Source organism: Hoplias malabaricus, chromosome 2, assembly GCF_029633855.1.
Source record: "Hoplias malabaricus isolate fHopMal1 chromosome 2, fHopMal1.hap1, whole genome shotgun sequence".
NCBI classification, from domain to species: Eukaryota; Metazoa; Chordata; class Actinopteri; order Characiformes; family Erythrinidae; genus Hoplias; species Hoplias malabaricus.
The window spans coordinates 83,672,854-83,692,506 of record NC_089801.1 but is presented as its reverse complement, the minus strand read 5'-3'; the positions used below and the strand labels follow the sequence as shown (position 1 = coordinate 83,692,506).

Below are 19,653 nucleotides of genomic sequence, written 5' to 3'. Positions count from 1 at the left end.
CCACTTCCATCTCCCAGTGCTCCCTCTGTTTAGACCGATCCATTCGAAGTCATTGGCTTTGTTTTGCAGAGTGGAACTGAGCGTCTTCATCTCCTCCATGTTGCTGACAGTGGCCAGATCAGTGTAGTTCTGTCTGCAGTAGCTCTGAGCTTCAGTCCACTTTTTACTCTCATTCACAAAGTGATATTGATGAGGAATGTGCACCGACACACCACAGACAGCTGAGAATAACATGAAAACCAGAATATAATATTATTAGTGCTGTCCTGACACTATTAATAGTGTTATGTTCACATCAGCAGACATTGGAGATTCTCACTGATAGGACACAATGAGGACTGGACAATTACAAGAACAATGATTATTTCACATTCTACAGTTCACAATTCACTGTAAAACATTTCACTGTGAGCACTGTGGCAACCTCAATTCCGGTATTTTACTTGTTTTTTTATTTATTTTTTCTACAAAGCAGCTACCGTCACATATTTCAACAGTATTGTACTGTATATGGAATTATTGTATAACAGTAGAAAAACAGTTTTGTATTGTAATTTTACAGGAAATACCAGCAAGTTACTGCTATTTTAAAGTGGCTCTACTGTAATTTAACAATATATTCATGTAAATAGAATAACAGCTTGTATACCAGCATATTACATTTAATTACAAATGCAATCTTTTAATTCTTCTAAATCCCCATGAATAGAAAAGGTAAGTCTCAGTAAGTAAGTGCATTTTGAGCAGAAATCATTAAAATAAAATTAGTAGCCTACAGTCATCAGTACGATGCTGATGGATAGGGACTGGCCTCGTAAAGAAAAGATGGTGCATTTTTCCACATCTTGACAGAAAGTACTGTATTCTGGTAAATTACAGTTATCTACTGTGTTAGAGGTAAGGTTTTAAAAGGTTAATGTGGCAAACATGAGTTTTCCTTGTTCTATCTGGAGTCATAATTACATTATTTGTGTCACTTAATTTTTCACTTCATAGGGACCTGCAAATTGAGTGTGTAGGGAGGAGCCTAACACGGTCAGCAAAATTAAAACCTGGTCACCCTCCTGAAAAGAACGCTGCACTGCGTCTCTGTCGTAGCACTCTTTCATTTTATTTTGAGAGGGCTCTAAAGCATGTCCGGCAACATCATGAGCTAACCTCATGCGCTCTCTAAGTGAACGAACATACTCTAGAACAGGCTTGGCAAGTGTATGTGAACTGGGAGACAACCACTGCTCTTACGAGGCCTTTAATGGACCTCTTATCACATGGCCAAACACTAGCTCAGCAGGACTAAACCCAGTGGACTCCTGCACAGCGTCTCTAATTGCATATAAAAGGAGTGGAACCCCCTCATCCCAATCCTAACCAACCTCAAGACAGAAAGTCCTTAACATGTTTTTAAGAGGTTGGTGGAAACGTTCAAGTGCGCCCTGTGACTCTGGGTGATATGCACTAGACACCTGATGGTTAACGTGAAGCTCTTTCATTACTTGAGAAAATAGCTGAGACATGAAGTTGGAACCCTGGTCAGACTGTATCACCTTAGGTGAACCAAACGTGGTACAAAACTTAACCAAAGCCTGAACAATAACCTTTGAATGTAAAGATCGGATGGGAACAGCCTCTGGAAATTTAGTAGCAGCACACATTAACTGTTCTAATGCTCTGGCCCGCCGGCGGGCCACAAAACACAGTTAATTATAAACTTATATATAACTACAGAGCCGCAGTTGTAATATAGACACTCAAGGTACGAAATTAAAGCTGTAAGTCTCTGCTTTTTATTGATTCTGCCAGTTTATATATATTTCCATTTTTAAAATATGTATTTTTGGTCGAAATATACTTTGCCAGGATTGTTATGAAAAAATATTTTTGCGTTAGACTCATTCATAATTTTCACGGCGCCATATTTGAGTCAATGTTTACAAGCCATACACCAATTGAACGGGCAGACTCTCAGGATTAAGAGGATATAAGCCATTACACGCTAAAATGTAGAACTAGGGAATTAAAGCCGAAAGAATAAGATATTTCAAGCGTCAGGTCTGTTTCTCTGGCAAAGAAAGGCGCATGCGTCTTTGTTCCTACATCGCACACAAGCCGCGTTTAGCTTTAGCCGCTATCTCACCCAGAGTCGTGAAAAAAAACAACGCGCACCCAAGGAGGCGGGCGCAGCTAACCGTGCTAACGTTTCCACCGCCTCACAGACGCAGACACCGCGAGAGAGACTCAAACGGTTCTGTTTAACAGCCAGAGGCTCCACAAACAGTAATCAAGTCAATAAACATGTTCTGAAAGCTTATATTTCTTTATTTCCCTCACTGAGGACATTTAAATGATAGCACTACAACCAAGCCGACCGCCTCTGAATCCGCTGAGATTTAAAGGGACAGTGTACTCGGTGAGAACTGAACTCAGTATTACTGTATATTTGCAGAAAAATTAATAATATTCCTTATGAAGAGCTTGGGGCCTAAAGAGACACTTGGAGAGGCCATCTGTCCACTGTCTGCTCCAGCTGCAATAACTTCAGATCAGTAGGAGGTATCAACTCCAAATTTTAGATTTTGAAAATAGACCCCTGGAGACACAATTTTAAAAAGAAAAAAGTAATGGGACTCATGAACTCTTCAGTTTATAGTCACTAACATTTTTTTTTTTTCAAAAATAAGACAAGCCAATACATTTTTTTTGTGGTTTTCATAAGCTTTTCACCACTTCATATATGTTTCAGGACTCTAAATGGTTTCTTTTACAAATTTGAAGGGTTTTCTGTAAAAATAAATCATTATAATATCTCTAGTTTATTCACTGCCTGAACAGAAAGCCTCTAGATTTGGGAATGTAATTTTAGACGGAAAATCAAAAAAAGGCCTGGAGTTTCTGGCAAAGGTCCCACACAGTCAATCAGCAGATGTTCGAACGGTTCACATGTTATCTGTATGAGGTGAAGTGGGGCAGGCCTCACGAGCTGACTTGTATGGCAGGTGCGACAGGACTGGGTAACATCAGACTTTACTGTGGGCCAAAAGAAATACCTAAGACCATGCTGATATGTTTTACGAATGCAGAGATGTCCAGAACAGGGATGGTCATGAGCTAGGGACAAAATGTGTTATCTAAAGGACTGGGGAACAACTATCTGACACAGATCAGCACAACCATCCAACGAAGAAGGGGAAGACCATTTTCTCATTAAGACACCATTGTCAACATAATAGGGACTAAAGAGTTTATCAGGACAAACATCAAGTGCAGAATCAAAACAGCGTTTTATTGTGTGATCTGACTTCTGAGCAGCAGCAATGTTAATATGAGTAATTCATGTATCTGTGTAATTAATGTTACAAATGTCTGTCCCACTTATAGGAAAAGAAGCATCACAAAATGGGTCATCTTTATTTTAAAAGGAGTCTGATAACCCTACTACATCCTCAAACTTTCTCTTTTGAGCTCGAGTGAGAACACAGGATGGAAAAATAGATGAGTTCTCCACAGCAGAGAGGGGTTCAGAAACCACCTCAGGTAGTGTAAACAATTTATCCCCAGCCAGGTCATTACCCAAAATAAACGACACTCCATTTACTGGAAGTTGTGAATGAACTGCAACTTTAACGACACCCAAAAACTCAGGCGTTACCAAATAAACTCTATGGAGCGGCACACGGACAACTCCTAACTCAATCCCTTGAATTAAAACGTCACTACCACAATAACTAGAGCCAGAAAACGATAAAATGCTGTCTAAAATAAGAGACTGTGCAGCACCAGTGTCTCTTAAAATCTGAATAGACTGTTTATGTCCTGTATCACTAAGAGAAACAAACCCAGAAAATGTAAATGGTTTAAACAGTGCTTCTACCGAGGGTTGTTCAAACGAACCGTCACTATCAGGGGTCTTCAACGAACCAACAGCGTTAACTTTCTTTGGAGCTAAAGTGCCGGCTTCTTTACGTTTTAAAACGGGACAAGCAGCAATTAAATGACCAACAGCATGGCAATAGAAACATTCTCTATTTTCAGAAACATTAGACTGAGAGGAACTAACAGTAGGTTGTGAAGGGGGGGTGTGGCGAGACATGTCACGCTGAGAACTCGGGACAAAGTTTGTTTTATGTGTCAGAACGAATTCATCAGATAAAGTAGCTGCAACAGACAGATTAGTGACTTTTTGTTCATTGAGGTACACTACTATTTTATCAGGAAGATTGTTTTTAAAATCCTCCAGGAGCACCAACTCCTTAAGCTGCTCGAATGTCGTAACATTACTAGCTGCACACCATCGATCAAACAACAGAGACTTTTCTCTGGCAAATTCCACATACGTCTGGCTGGGGGTTTTGTAAGACGTCTAAAATTCTGCCTGTAGGCTTCTGGAACTAACTCATACGCCCGCAGAATTGTAATTTTCATGACGTCATAATCCAAGCTCTGCTCCAGCGACAGAGAGGAACAAACCTCCTGAGCCTTGCCCACTAACTTACACTGAAGCAGCAGAGACCACAAGCCTTTAGGCCAACTAAGAGTGGTAGCGATCTGCTCAAAAATCGGAAAATAAGCGTCCACCTCATTTTCCCTAAAAACAGGAACCAGTCCGATCTGCAGACTCACATCAAAGTTTCGCGCTGTACTTACGGCCGATGAGCGAGCTGGAGAGCGGGGCTTGGGAACCGGTGGCGTGGCCGGTGTCTGAACGCTGTCAGGAGCAGGAGAGTGCGCCGTGAGAGAGGTCACACTGCGAGGAAGAGGGACAGGCTTATAATCCCCCAGACACTTTTTAAAGCAAGCTCCTTCACAGCTTCAACTCACACTGCCTTAAACCGGAGTAACTTTGCCTCACGCTCCTGAATCTTTATTTCCAGCTCTTGATCCTTAAGCTGAATGGCCAAGCGTGGATACAACCCAGGAGACAGGGAAACACCAGGATCTATGCGCAGTAGAAACTCAAAGATGTCCACGACCTCCGCCGCATCTGTACTCCGAGCTGGACTTGAAGCAGCACCCGGAGAACCCCTCCTCTCATGCAAAATTCCCCTGCTAACTAACTGGGTCTCCAAGGCCTCTTTTATCTCCCGTTTTGGCTAACACTAACTGTAAAGAAATCCGCTATCAAAAGCAGATCAACAACTCAACACGAATCAAACACCTCCAAAGTGGATCAAAGAGCAAATGTGGACAAATCAAAACTAGCCATCTTCAGCCCCCCACAAAAAAGAAAACCACCAGCCAGAAAAAAAAAGACAAAAAACAACCGGAAAATGAAAACAGGACAAGCCCCCAAATTCTGTTATGACCCAGTCTAGGGTTGAGCCGTAACAGAATGAGGTGTGTGTTGGGATTAGTGTATGGGAAAGGAATAACTGTAACAGAGATGTGGAGGTGGAAAAAAGGACATAAACGGACACACAGAATGTATAATGAATAGAATATATGTTGTATAGGTGATATTTACAATGACACAAACACCAGTGAACGTCGGGATGGCCTTATGCCGACAAAAACAACAAACAAACACCCCTCCTAACTGACCCACAAACAGCTCTAACGTTCCTAAGTGAAAACAAAAGAAACAAAAGACAATACCTTACCTTGCTCCTTGTCTATACACAAAAACACGCACAAAACCCACTCCCAAAAAAACGGCAGCCAACTCTGGTGAAATATATACACAGTGTTACAATAATTCACAACAGATCTAATGTCAGTATTCAAAAAGGCGCAAAAATAAACTCATAGTCGAAGTAGGAATGTAACGAAGTCAAAAACAGAAAAACACACAGAATTCAATACACACAACACAAATCACAGAGCACAAAACACGGCTGACTAGCAGCGTACACACAGACGTATTTATGATTCCCGCTGAGATGACGTAGAGGAAACGGTGACAGACAGAACACATGGACTGGATGGTGGACCGGACTCAGGACGATGAACAAATACATGAACTGGAATGTGGAACGAACCCTAGACGAGTGAATAAACACACGGACTGGAACAGAACGTAGAACACATTGCTGTTTATTTACGTTTGGAGTATTTTTTGACAATTGGTTCTCAGTAAACACAATTTACAAACAGAAGTGAAGACACACTCACCTGAGAAAAGGTAGATGACAGAAACCCACTTCAGATCCATTTCTGAGAGAAAAAATATTTCTTTAAATATAACATTACTAAATTATACTCTACTGCTGAATTGAAGAAAATGTGCTCTGTGAACACTGCTGTGGATATTTGATGGAGGACGTTGTGCATTTTCTGACATCATTTTCCCCATGAATCATGAGAATGTAGTTGGGGCTGTGTCTATGTTTTATATTTTTTAAAGAACAAGGACCCATGAATTTTAGTAGCAATCTCTTGGTATTGTTTAATTAACTACAGAGAACTTTGGAGATTACTTCTAATGTCGAAAATAATCCTATACCGATCTTATTCCAAAACATTCACTTAGTAATTTAACAATTACATCCTGTAATTACAAATACAACATCTAGAACCTGCTATTTCTGTCCTCATGAGAAATGTCATTCTTTTTGATTGTGGCCAAATCAGGTAATATCAAGAACCTGTCTGAGAACTCAAAGTATATTCATCTAGTGTGTTCTTATTTCTCTTAAAAAATGTAGTTTGTAGAACCTGTGTAGGTTCTCAGTGTTGTTCAGTGATGTTCCAGATAGTAATTCTCCAGTTCTTTTGGAGTGTGTACCTCACAGTAACTGGAGGACATTGTGCACTTTCTGACATCGTTTTCCCCATGAATCATGAGAATGTAGTTGGGGCTGTGTCTATGTTTTATATTTTATAAAGAACAAGGACACATTTATTTTAGTAGCAATCTCTTGGTATTGTTTAATTAACTACAGAGAACTTTGGAGATTACTTCTAATGTCTAAAATAATCATATACAGAACTTAACAAAATATTCAGTAATTTAACTTAGTAATTTAACAATTACATCCTGTACTTACAAATACAACATCTACAACCTGCTATATCTGTTTTCATGAGAAATGTCATTCTTTTTGATCGTGGCCAAATCAGGTAATATCTAGAACCTGTCTGAGACCTCTGTGTATTTTAACACACTACAAAGTATATTCATCTAGTGTGTTCTTATTTCTCTTACAAAATGTAGTTTGTAGAACCTGTGTAGGTGCTCAGTGCAGTTCAGTGATGTTCCAGAGAGTAATTCTCCAGTTCTTTTGGAGTGTGTACCTCACAGTAACTGGGTCACTATGTAGAACTTTCTCTTTATCTTTATCCAGTGTCCACTATGAAAACTAACCCCAGCAGAAGACTGGAGCAGCTTCTTTAGCTCTGAGTTAATGTTAATGAAACATGAATCCTACCTCGGTGTTGGTTCTGTTCTCCTCTCGACGTCCACTTCTGTCGTCTTCTCTTCTCCCTGTGACTCTATATCTCTCTCTATCCTCTCTCTCTTATCTCTGACCTCTCTAACTCCTCCTCTGTACCTCACGTATAGGACTGAATTGATCGTCTGTTTCACCTACACATACTTTACATAAAATCCCCTCATCACATGGACAGAGACAAGAGACGTTTGTATTTGACATTTAGGGCCCTGGACCAGTGTATTTCTGTGAGCATTTGGTAGCATTCAGCCACAAGGAGTGTAAGTACTCAACAAGAAACTGGACAGCAAATATTGTAAGGTTGAATTTTCCATTTTTAATTTAAGTATAAAAATGAATTGGTGATAAACGTTGATGATGATGTAATGGGAACATGAATGAGGAGGAAAGCATTTATTAAAATCAGACAGTGATGTTATCAACAGCTGCACTGAGATGCTTTGCATACGTCCATCAACACAAACACAACAGTAAACACCTGAAAATATTCAGTAGAACTAAATAAATGTCCAAAGGTGTGGACAGCTGTTATAGTTAGTGAACTCTGCTTCTTTAACCTTCACCCACTGTGGACACAGGTTGTAACTGACTGGTAGAATGGGAGATTCTGATGTAGCTGCACATGAGGCTAAAACCAGCAAGCCCAAAACCAAGGGTGGGTTAGAAGTGTAGAAACCCTGTTGCCCAGGCACTAGGCTGTGGAACAGTGGAACTGTGTTCTCTGGACTGATAGCACACCACCTAATTCTTTTTAGATGATTTGGAAGGTCATCCAACACCAGTGGCACATCTCATTAATACCTCAGACAGAGGAATGAAGTGATCATCTGTTTCACCAAAACACATTTTGCATAAAGTTTCCTCATCACATGAGCAATGAAAATGTCACTTTATATATTAACCCTTTAGGGCAGTGAGCCAATCCATTTCACTAAGGATGTAAAATCAACCTACATTCTTCAACCAACTCTCCTGCTCATGCAAAGCGCTCCACATTTCCTGTTCACATAGCCTGGAGATATCCCCTACAGTTCCTCTCCAGTAGCTAGTATTAGAAGCTGTATTGTGTTGTTGAACTCAAAATCAGGTAGAGGATATCAGGGAAACTTTGGGGAATCTACCAACAATGACCTCCATCAGGAACATCAAGATTGTGCTTCTGAACATATAATAAAATGAATGATTGTAGTTATTATTTCTGTAAGCAATATTTAATTTATCCTGATAAGTCCTTTGTTCAATGCATGTTCATATTTAATGACATAAGTTAATGACAAAGACTCTTCTTTCTCCCATTGCAATAAGCACCTAAAGTGAATCCCTACCACTGTCTTCATTGTTGGCATGTGGCCCTGAACCCTCCCATCTCATCTCTGGCTAAACAGATACAAATTGGTCATTTTAATGCCTGCTTCCATACTGCTCCCACTACTACAAGTTTGCAGTGCACCTGCTCCTGCACAGACAATTCTCCTGCTTCTCATCTTGCCATGACCTGTGTGAAACACTGCCTGCCACAACCCTCCCATTTCCTCCTTATCTGTAGGAACAGTCACAGTGCTCCAGTAAATTGCTCTGGAACTATGCTGTCCCCTTTGCTTATTCAGCTGTTTCTTCTCATCATCCCAATCCCTTCTGTCTCTACCCATCATCTCACCCCCTCTATCATACCCAGCATCTAACATTACAACTCCCAATTTTCATGTGCTGCAAACCTTCATACTGAACCCTCACCTCTGCTGCTGCACTGCTCCAGCTTGTGCTCTCTTCTTTTCAGGTGTTGCTGTGCACCTCCATCTCACACCACCCACATTTTGCTGCATGGCTAGTCCAAATTTCTTACTTTACAGCTCATCCTTTTTTCAGGTGCTGGACTTTTGTCCTAATCCCCTCCCTTTTGTGGCTGTCCCACAATCTGTCTCTTACGCTCATTCACTGTCCTGATGTGGACCTTCATCCCAATGTCTTTCCCTTTGCAAGCTCACTGCACTCTGCCCATCTATTTACAGCCCATCCCCTCATGATGCGTAACTTCGCCCCAATCATCTACTTTGTGGTCATGCTGACTCCAACTTTTCAGCTTGCACCTTCTCTTCAGAAGTTGAGACCTTCATCCTTATGCCGTCCCCTTCACAACCACACAGCACACTGTGTCAACTGTATGACTCATGCTCTCTCTTGCTGTAGATGTTTGTTCATATCTTTGAACTTCGTAGCTCACGCTTTCTATCACAGACCTTCAGCCCAAACTCTCTCCTTTGTGGCTTCATTGCTCTCAGCCTGTACTTTTACAGCCTGTCCTCTGTTCTCAGCCTCACCTTCTACATTGGCAGCCACACTGCTCCCAGTTTCTTACTTTTGAGCTAGTGCCACTAAGCACCATTTGTCCATATCTCTCCATGAGCTACCTTCTATTTGTCTCACTGTTCCTGCAGTGCTGACCATCAGCTCCCCTTTGGGGCTTCTTATTTTGCGTCACCTGTCATCCCTCTAGATCACCCTTTCATTTTTCACTTGCTCTTTTAGTTTGGCTCTATTCCCCTGGAACAGCACAATCACCCACCTGCCACCTAAGGATATCTCAAATCATTAATGCTGCCCCCTTTTGTAGTATTCAATGACTTCATGGCAACTACTAATCCACTTCATGCTGGTCTGTTGATTTTAACCATATAAAGATCAATTCTGATTGCATTACAGCACTTTGAGGACTTGAATTAATGGTTGTGCCATCTTCCTTCACTCTAATACATCTGTCAGCATCATCATCAATAAAGACTTTTTAATTTACTCATCCAAATACAATTTCTCTTCAGTCTTAACATGCAATAACTCATCACTGGTTTATTAAAGACAGTAAATTTTTGGACTCACTAACTCATGACCAACCAAAACCCTCAACCAAACTACCTCTCAACCTGACCATTCTATAACTCTTAATGACTAGCATACCTGTAGTTTTTGGTGTTAGGCTTCATACACATTCCTTTGCTACTCTGAACTTTCAAAAATCATCTTAGTGGCCGGAGCCAGAGTCATAGGAACAGGAGCAGTGGGAACTGCCTTCACGGGAACAGGAGTGGCGGGAGCCATCTTCACGGGAGCAGGGGTTTTGCCACCTGGATTGCCACCTTCATTGGAACAGGAACAGAAGTGGCGGGTTTGCTGCCATTACAGTAACGGCAGGTGCTGACCTGTGTGATTTCCAGTGGGGAATGCTGCCGGTATAGTAACAGGAAAAGAGGGTCCTGTGGAGACGCCCTCAGAACAGGGGGTTGAGGATCCTCTGGAGCTGCCTGGGGCTCTGGATTCTCTGGAGCAGCCGCTCTACAATGCAGCTCATCTGAAACCCTGGCAAGTTCTTGTTGTGTATTCATGTGTTTTTGGTTTTTGGACTGAAAACGGCTCTGCCATCAGCCCAAGGAACAAACAAACCTCTTTAAAACACCTTGAGGTAATGTTATTAGCTGCCACTGTGTGATTTCAATCAAAATAAACGTGAAAGCTGCTGTAACATCAAAGATTTTACAAGCGGAAGGATTTGTGCTGGATTTGAATGAGCTCTGCATTTTGTGGTGGTAGACATGCCTCTCTGGCCAATCAGCACTCTGAGTTTACAAAGAGTCGTGCCGAATCGTGTAGGTTCAATGCAGTGGAAAAACACCATTAGTGCACTATAAGTGTCAGACTCTCCGTCTACTTGTGGGTGGAGGTTCTGTGGCTGAGACTGAATTCACCCATTGTAATATATCTTTAGAAAACATTAAAAAGCACTGTTTTTTTCTTCTCTGTAGATGGGTGAATGTGTCAATGGAAGAAAAGTAGAGTGTTGGGGAATCTCATGATTAGGACAAATAGTGCCAGAGAGCCCTAAGATTCCTCTGTAATTAACAGGTATAGGATGAAGCTGGACCTTTAGACATGTTTAAATGCTAAGAACATAAGAGGTGTTCCCAAATCCATGTGTACCATCCCTAACACATAGGCACCATATTCTAGTGTGTATACATCCTGGCTAAATAATCTTACTTCTTTTGGTTTGTAACCAACAATTCTGACATTTATCAGCTATAAATGTGAAAACAGAATTTAGTAAAAACTGAAATACAAAATTTAAACGGTGACCTATTTTTTGTTGTTCATAGCATGGGCCATTTGTTGAGTGATGTCCACCTTTACTTAATAAACAAATGACAAAAAATTTAAATATACTTCAAACTTCATATGATTTAATACAGTTTATTACTTATATATCTGAAGAACGTTTGACAAAATCAGCATACAATATTGATTAAAAGTGAACTAAATGTTTAAATCTGACAGTAGAAATGGCTTTAACATTTACCCTAGTCCTTTCAGCATTATTATTGTAAATGTGTTTATCATTAACACATAAAAAGAAGTGTTTACAAGGAGCATTTTACATGAGAATGTTCATTAGGAAAAATGCATTCTGCTCAAAATTAACTTTCATTTCGTTTGGTATTTTGGCTACAGTTTCATTTTCATTAAATACATATTAAGTGCTAATAATAATAAAATGATAACTCTCTAAATAAAATGTTTGAAATTTCATGACGTTCACGACTTTAGCCAAGTACTTGCTTTTTGTTTTAAATTAAATGCTTTCTGTAATAAACACCATGCACCTATTAATATTGAAGGCTACATGGTTCTAGGAAATAACACAATTCAGTCTAGTGCATGTGTAAAACCCATTAAATATACTGAAATGACATAAGTATTTAACAACATATAAACACACACCAAACCCCATAGCTTAGAAATAAAAGGTAGATATAATTTTACCACCCATAAAGCCCAGTAATAACTCAAGAAAACAAAACACCACTGAATCTGAATATCTTCTGACACCGGGTCCTGAAGAGGGCGCTCACATGGCTTCAGTCTTCATTACTGAGAGGAAGAAGAAAACAATGAGAACTGAACTTATATTAACTTCAGTACTCCAGTAACAAACAAAGTGTAACTGACCTCAGTAGTTGGTGCAGATGAAGTTGAGCTGCTGGGTCTCAGGCAGACTGACCCACTGCTGTCCTCCACTCGAATCCAACGCTCCAGATCTCTCTCCAGAACCACAGTCTTCTCCCCCGTTCCCGTTCCCTGGAGCCCAGTTCTGGTAGCAGATGGAGAACCCACTGACCCAGAACCAGAAGCCCTGTCTGCAGGTGTGACGTAGCCCCAGCCAAACGTGATCAGTGGAGGCTTTCTGAGCCAAGTCCATCACCCAGGACTGGACCTCCTCAGAGTGAACTGAGACCAGATCTCTATGATTCTCCCTGCAGTATCTCAGAGCATCCCACCAGGTCAGAGTCAGATTCACCAACACCAGTTTATCTGGAGAAGGAAGGAAAGTAGGATGTTTAAGGAACTTTGTGTGAGGTCAAACAATATATGATCAATTTTATAAAAGTGACATTACACTCACTCTGGTAGCAGATGAATGGGTTCATAAATTCACAGTTTACATCATGCCACTGCCCTTGGTCCTCCATATACACTGCAGCACATTTCTCAAATCCACCCAGGTTATTTGGCTGGCCAGACTTCCAGTATCGGAATGAGGAGATACTCTGGTCTGACCACTGCCAGGAGTCGTTGAACAGACCGATCCACACATTACTACTACTACTTGTAGTTGTCATACTCCAGATCTGCTGGTTGTCACTCTGGTCTCTAACACTGGTCAGATCTGTGTAGTTATCTCTGCAGTAGCTCTGAGCTTCACGCCAGGTCTTTGCATCAGAAATAAACCTATATGTTTGATTATGGGCCTTGTTTCCTGAAAATCACAAGATTCAGCAGCAAAAAAAGCAGTTAAAGTATGCTGAAACTACTAGTTTTATTAAGTCAGATATGGTTTCAGCCACATTCACATTCATATACCTGTATAAAGCTAAGCACATAACCAAGACTTTTTCACAGGAAGAAAGTCTACTAAAGAACTGTAGTTTCTGAGTGTCTGTGCTAAAGTTAATTACTGATTAAATTGGGATCACATCAGACCAGCATGACTGTAATTAATCACAATGAGGATTAAATAAGCTGATTTGGTTCATAGGTGGTTGCTGATGGATTCATAGCAGCAGTATTTTAGTAGAATACACTGCAGTTGGACGTGGCTCGTTGGAATTCACTAAAAGAAATCGGTAAATGCGGATATTTGCTGTCTACAACACGCAAGTCAATTTTCCATATGAATCTTTTAGAAATGCTCTCAATAAAGATAGTTTTACATTTCTGAGCTGTAATGGTACAAATCATGTTATCTGAGCTTTATTTTTACTGTTATCCTCAGAGAAATATAGGCTTCCCTGTTCCTGAAATGTTAGTTGTTTGGACATGAGTGTTTTAATCAGATAGCGATGAACTAAATTACTATTTTGTGTTTTCTAATGTTTATATTCCTGTTTTAATATTCTCCTTAATTTCAGTGTGTAGCTTTGTTTTATTGTGTGATTAGTTCTAATAATGCATATCATTCTGTGTTTTCCTCTTTTATGGTGTTTAGTTTCATTCATTACTTTTTCTAACACTCTTGAAGGATTATGGTGAAGGTTAAGTGTAGGTTGAGGTTTAAGTGTATGTGATAGCATTCGGTCTACTCAATGTTTCTAATATTTGTAGCTTAGTGTTATTTTATTTAGGCCAGAATGTTTTCCCTTCCAAGTTTCAGGGTTCTTCAGGTCATGGGGCTCTGGATCTGTCCTAGCACTGACAAAACAATGCTAATGTAGTGGAGCATGGACCAAATATGAATACTGGACAATGAAGGAATAATGAAATGAAAGGTTTTGAATTAAACCTTTCTCACTCTGACCAGGACTTTCGTCTGGTCCCAAAGTCAGCATTCCACAGGACTGTTTGTGCCCGCGGGGGTGCAAAGCCCCACACACACGCACACTCATAAGCTGAAACATCAAAGGACTTGAGAAGGACACTTTCAACACATGGCCCCAACACCCCCCCATCTCTCTTTTAACTAACAGGAACTGTCGAGATAACCTATTTTATAATGCTTTTAAGAGACAGAAACCTCAAACAAAGAAGAGAACTTTTACGGCCGTCTATGACAATGGCACCTAAATGTCGGCTCCTTATCTCGAGCCCACTAAACAGGGCCAACAAATGTTTTAACCAAAAGTGACCTCGAGTGAACCCCCGTGAATCACCCGCCGAAGCATGGATCAACAGCGACACCAAATGGACACTGGCGAAACTACGCCTCGCTCGGAGTCGCTGGAAAACAATAGCGGAAAATAATCAAACTCTGATTATTTGTGTATTAAACCTATATATTAATGTCACTTTCTGTACCCTCAGATGAATGCCTATCTCCTAATGAAATGTTGTATATTATGGACTGTTCCTATCATGAAGAGAAATCCTACCTCTGAATAGGACTAAACGAATTAATATTCTTTCCCAGCATAGCATCATAAATGGGACGTAAAGATGAAACCTTATGTAACTGTCTGATGTTAATAGTCCAATGTACTCATTGTTATATGTTGATAACGGGTATAAGAATTTTGATACGAGAAATTCATATTCTTTATGTGTGAATCAATGATTCAAACCCCCTTCGACTCTCTCCCCCTAGCGAGAGTCACGTGAGACTGAATTTGTGTCCAATCAGAAAGAGGACTCCTCCCGTTAAGGCGTGACCGCGCCAGCCTTGAAAACAGAGAACAGCCTAACGCAAGTCAGTTCGAAGTTCTGAAGAGTTGCGAGGACTCTACAGAAGTAACGGACCACGAAAGAAAGCGGAAAAGAGAGGACGCCTACGAGAAACTTTGAACAACAAACACTCTCTTCTCCACGACGACGACGAAACAAAAGAAAAACTCAGAGACTTTATTTAAAGCTTACGAGAGACGTCTCGAAATTAGCTAAGAGTATGAAGTTTTACTAATACGTCGAGTAATTTGAATATCTTTCTTTTCTTTTAATCTTGTTTATGTTTATTACCTATCGAAGTGTGATCTCACGAGTGATCAAAGCGGGTGAAACTTATTTGTGGCCAAAGTAAGGTATCAACCGTTTGAGTAATCGATAACAGATATATTAACGTTATAAGCTGATTCCTGAAGACATCAATCCTGGAAAGCTGAACAACGAGACTAGCTAATACTCTGAAAAAGCCGCTCCACTACGGTGGAAAACCAGCCACGCCTGTGAAAGTCCACAGAAGGGAAATCTCGATCGACGCAGCTCAGCTCGGAATCGAAAGCCTTCAAATCGACTGGAAAGAGATCCTCCATAAGCGGGCCTGCTTCTCACCACGTGGGAACGACGAGAGCACCCCGGGACACGGAGATTAAACAGCAGGACGCGACGGCTCGGTGAAACGGCTGACGAGTAAGCTAGCGTATTTAACACCTTTTCAGGAGCTGATGTCTAAATAAACTTTTTCTTTACAATTTACCATTTATTAACCTTAGTTAGCAACAATTTAATCACAAGACAGTAGTGCCTAACCCACCTTAAGGTCAAAATCGGTTTTCCCTGCTGTGATACCGTGAGAGTATAAGGTTGTGCTATGTTAATTAAATACTTCTCTTTATTAATAAAACTCTCATTATTTGAAATCACAGTGTTTGCAATTTGTTCGTTATTTTCCTGAAAATCCTGACGGACTCATTTTAGCATGATTATTATTCATTCTCAAACTAATTATTAATGTTTTAATTGTTTAAGCCAATTATAAATCTTAATTAATTTCACTCAGTCAAATATCAGAGGTTGGAGGAGTTTGAATAAGGTCAAGGCTATAAAACAATTATAAAATTTATATGTATGTATTTGTGGTGTACCTTACTACACTACATATACAACCAATTAATTATTTATTTTTGGCGCCCACGCGAGGCCAGGAAAAAGGCCTTTAATGAACAAACTGTAAAAACACTGAAACAATCTCAGCTTGGGTTTATGAAATACTTTCCGCTGTTTGTGTTGCTGAATAACGATTGAGATTCAAAGCTTGATGTGGGTAATTTCGTGTTGTGTTTGTTACTGCTGAAAAACTGTTCTGTGATATATACCGGTTAGAAAATAAGCTTGGTTGTTTTTGAAAGAGCGGGGCTCTGCGCCATTTTGCATGCATTAAATTGAGGCCTGGGCACGTCTGAACTGCGCGAAATTCCGCTGTAACACTTTGCCGTCGGATTCGACCTCCCGCCGCGAAACTCCGGCGAAGTGAGACCACCGAACCGAATACCCCCGTTCGTTTTAAACTGGGTCGCTACCAGCGTTAATAACGAGATCGCGCGCTAGGCGATTGGGAGGTTATTAAACAGCCGAAAATACGGCTTGTATGAAGAGCGGTCTGCTCTTGTCAGCTGTTCCTGTTAAACTGAACGCGTATTCAGAAAAGGAACGAACCCCTTTGAAGGGGCGGAGCTGAAACTAAGGAGGGAAATTCAAAACGCCCCCAAAACAGAGGAAGACAAATTCCCTCTTGTGGTATAAGTGCGTAATTGCAGGGAAAAATACTTCATAACTAGCGTCCATTGAAGCGTGTCCTCCCGTGCTCCTCCTTGTGGTCAAGTGGTGCTACCCTTGACGGTTGATTCCCGTACACCCTCTAGTGGTTGGGAGGTTGTCCGCCGAGACAACATAAGTGTTTAGCAACCCTCTGGTGCTTAAAAGTTGTCATTACAGATGAAATTCTTTTAAAATACCTTAGTGTAAAATCTCTGTTCCCCTTTTAAAATTTTAAGTTTTATTTATTTTTTTTTTGATAGAGTATCTGAGCGTTTAAAATCTTTATCCCATTTTAGATTTTAATCTGATAACGCCCTCTAGTGTTGAAACTTCCCGCTACAGTGGAAATTCCCACTTGTTTTATATTGTGTCTGCCCGTACCGTGTCGATTGGGATTCCCACCAGCGCCGACTGGTGTCCATTGCTGCTATTGCATTGTAACTTGCTTGTCGCCCTCTGGTGTCCTAGTCTGGTATTAAAATTTAAGTTCAACTTAAACACTGAAGCTCGCTGTTGCAATTCAGACTTACCTTCAGTACCCTCTGGTGGAGAAAACTTGCTATCGCAATTGAAATTGTCGACCAGTTCACACTGATAAGACCTGGTATCACAGCTCTAGTGGCTGTCTCTAAACTCTGCACATCTGAATAATTACAAGTAAAGGCTTGGAAGCATAATAAGTTGATACAACTACAGCAGACAGTGTGCAGTAATTAGAGATTGACACTTTAACTTGATACCAGATCACAAACGCAGTTAAAAGAGAGAGTCTTTTAATCTTGCTATTCTTAATAATTCTTTAATTCGGAAAATTATTTTACTTTCATAATTCCTTAATTGGAAATTATATGTAGTAATAAATTTCACTTAATTCAAAATTCTTTAATCCAAATTTTTCGACAATTCTTTAATTCAAAATTTTTAATAATTTTAATTATTGAGAATTTTTTTTTTTTTTTCTTCCTCTCTTCTTGTATTCACTCGCGCATAGCAACTTTCACTCCACCCTCTCATACTAACAGACTTCCCTTAGAGATTCACAAGTGAACTCTAACACCATACATACTAGCAGTTACTCTTAGAGCACTCGGTACAGGTGAATTTAGTTCAGATTTAGTTAGAAAAGGGATTAACGGAATTAATCCTAACTAAATAGAAGTAAGTTACACCTCGCAGTTAAAACACAGCTAACATGGCAGAAGGGACTTTTTCCTCGGAAGTATATGTAGAAGGTTTGTGGGATGAGGCATTCTCTGTTCTGACCAGCATCACCAGTGATGTGATGCCTGGACTCGCAGAAACTGTGCAGAAAACCTCACAGGCCCATCGTGACCACATGGTGGCTAAGTGGGTAGAGAACCACTTAACCGACATCCTCAAGGGCAAGCCCCTAACTGAGGCATTAGGTCAAATAGCCCTCCTCGCTGTAGTACAGCTCAGAGCCAGCGAACGTGAGCTTGACGTGTCGCGGCGACAGCAGGCAAAGGTAGAGGCAGAGTTAAGTCGACTTCAAAGCGAAATAGCTGAAGGGAACACACTGCCCCAGGTCACACCTGATGTGCCACCTAGTGCCGCTACAGAAAGGCAAGACCAGCAGGAAGATAGTGAGGATCAGGAACCAGACTCAGGGACCGTAACCTTTAGAGCTGCTGCAGCACCTCCTCTGGTATCAACGGGTATTTCACCTTCCCCTGTGTCTCCTGTCAGTCGTCCCTTACACCGCCCTGCTAGACCCAGAGTACTGCAACCCAGTGTCTGGTCCCCTCAACCTTTACCCTCTCATGGTCCCTCATATAAGGACCTAGATAAAATCGCGCGTAATATAACCCGCTTTGATCCCAAACCTGACGGTTCTAATGATATCTTTTCCTACCTAAAAGATATTGACTTTTACCTCCAAAGGTTCCCCGGGATCACCATAGATGACAGACTATATGTGATTAAACTGACCTCCAACCGAGACGTCAGCAACTTCATTGAACGTCAGCCAGACTATGTAAAAGCGCGATATGATGTGCTGTGCCAAGCCTTGGAGGACGAATTCTCCAATCACCTGTCACAGACCGGACTGGCCGCTGCCTTGAACATAAAACAGCAACGCCAGGAATCCCCTCAGCAATATTATAACCGACTCAGACAGGCGTACTTCGGACCTAGAAATGACTCCGGAATGGAGGAAGAGTTAAATTTCAAATCACTATTTATCCAAAACCTCCATCCCCACACCAGTCATCAGTTGGGAGTCTCAGCTTGCCCTCGCACCCTGTCTAGCAGACAGCTGCGCGATTTAGAACTCAGAGGTTTCCTAAAATCCCAACAAATTCCCAACAGGCGGTCCGAAACACCCCAAGTCTTCAATGTCGACTCCAACTCCCCACATTTAGAGTTAGAAGGTGCCACCCAGGCCGATCCACAAAGATCCGCCCTGGATCCTTCCTCCACTCCATGGACTAGTGAGGGCCCGAAACCTCATCCGCCCTCACACCAATACAAGCGCTACCCTCCTCGCAGGCCAGACAGAAATCACGACAAAGATTTCTGGAACCCTCGGGACAGGGCTGGGTATGGTCGTGACTATTACCCTGTAGAAAACCGCGGTGCGGGCCGTGGAAAACCATCACATCCCCATAAGGGATATGAGCGAACAGCTCCGAACCAGCTTTCTGATTCCTATAGAGAAAAGAAAGAGAAATACTGGTATCAAAATAAAGAAAATCACGCTAAAGAGAAGCTTAAAGGCAAGGAACTCAGCTCTAAA

At 41.1% G+C, this 19,653-nt stretch overlaps 2 protein-coding genes across 2 annotated transcripts in view; both read right to left on the bottom strand.

The window, feature by feature from the left end:
- The window catches only part of LOC136687442 (macrophage mannose receptor 1-like), a 41,946-nt gene that overhangs the window by 11,251 nt on the left and 11,042 nt on the right, over positions 1–19,653 (bottom strand). The window lies entirely within an intron of this gene.
- LOC136687444 (perlucin-like protein) lies at positions 11,629–13,216 on the bottom strand. The gene is made up of 3 exons (XM_066661849.1): positions 12,835–13,216; positions 12,381–12,743; positions 11,629–12,302 (listed from the first exon to the last, which is right to left on the bottom strand). Exons 1-2 carry the CDS (start codon positions 13,049–13,051, stop codon positions 12,382–12,384), a joined length of 579 nt encoding a protein of 192 aa, XP_066517946.1. The 5' UTR covers positions 13,052–13,216; the 3' UTR covers positions 11,629–12,302; position 12,381.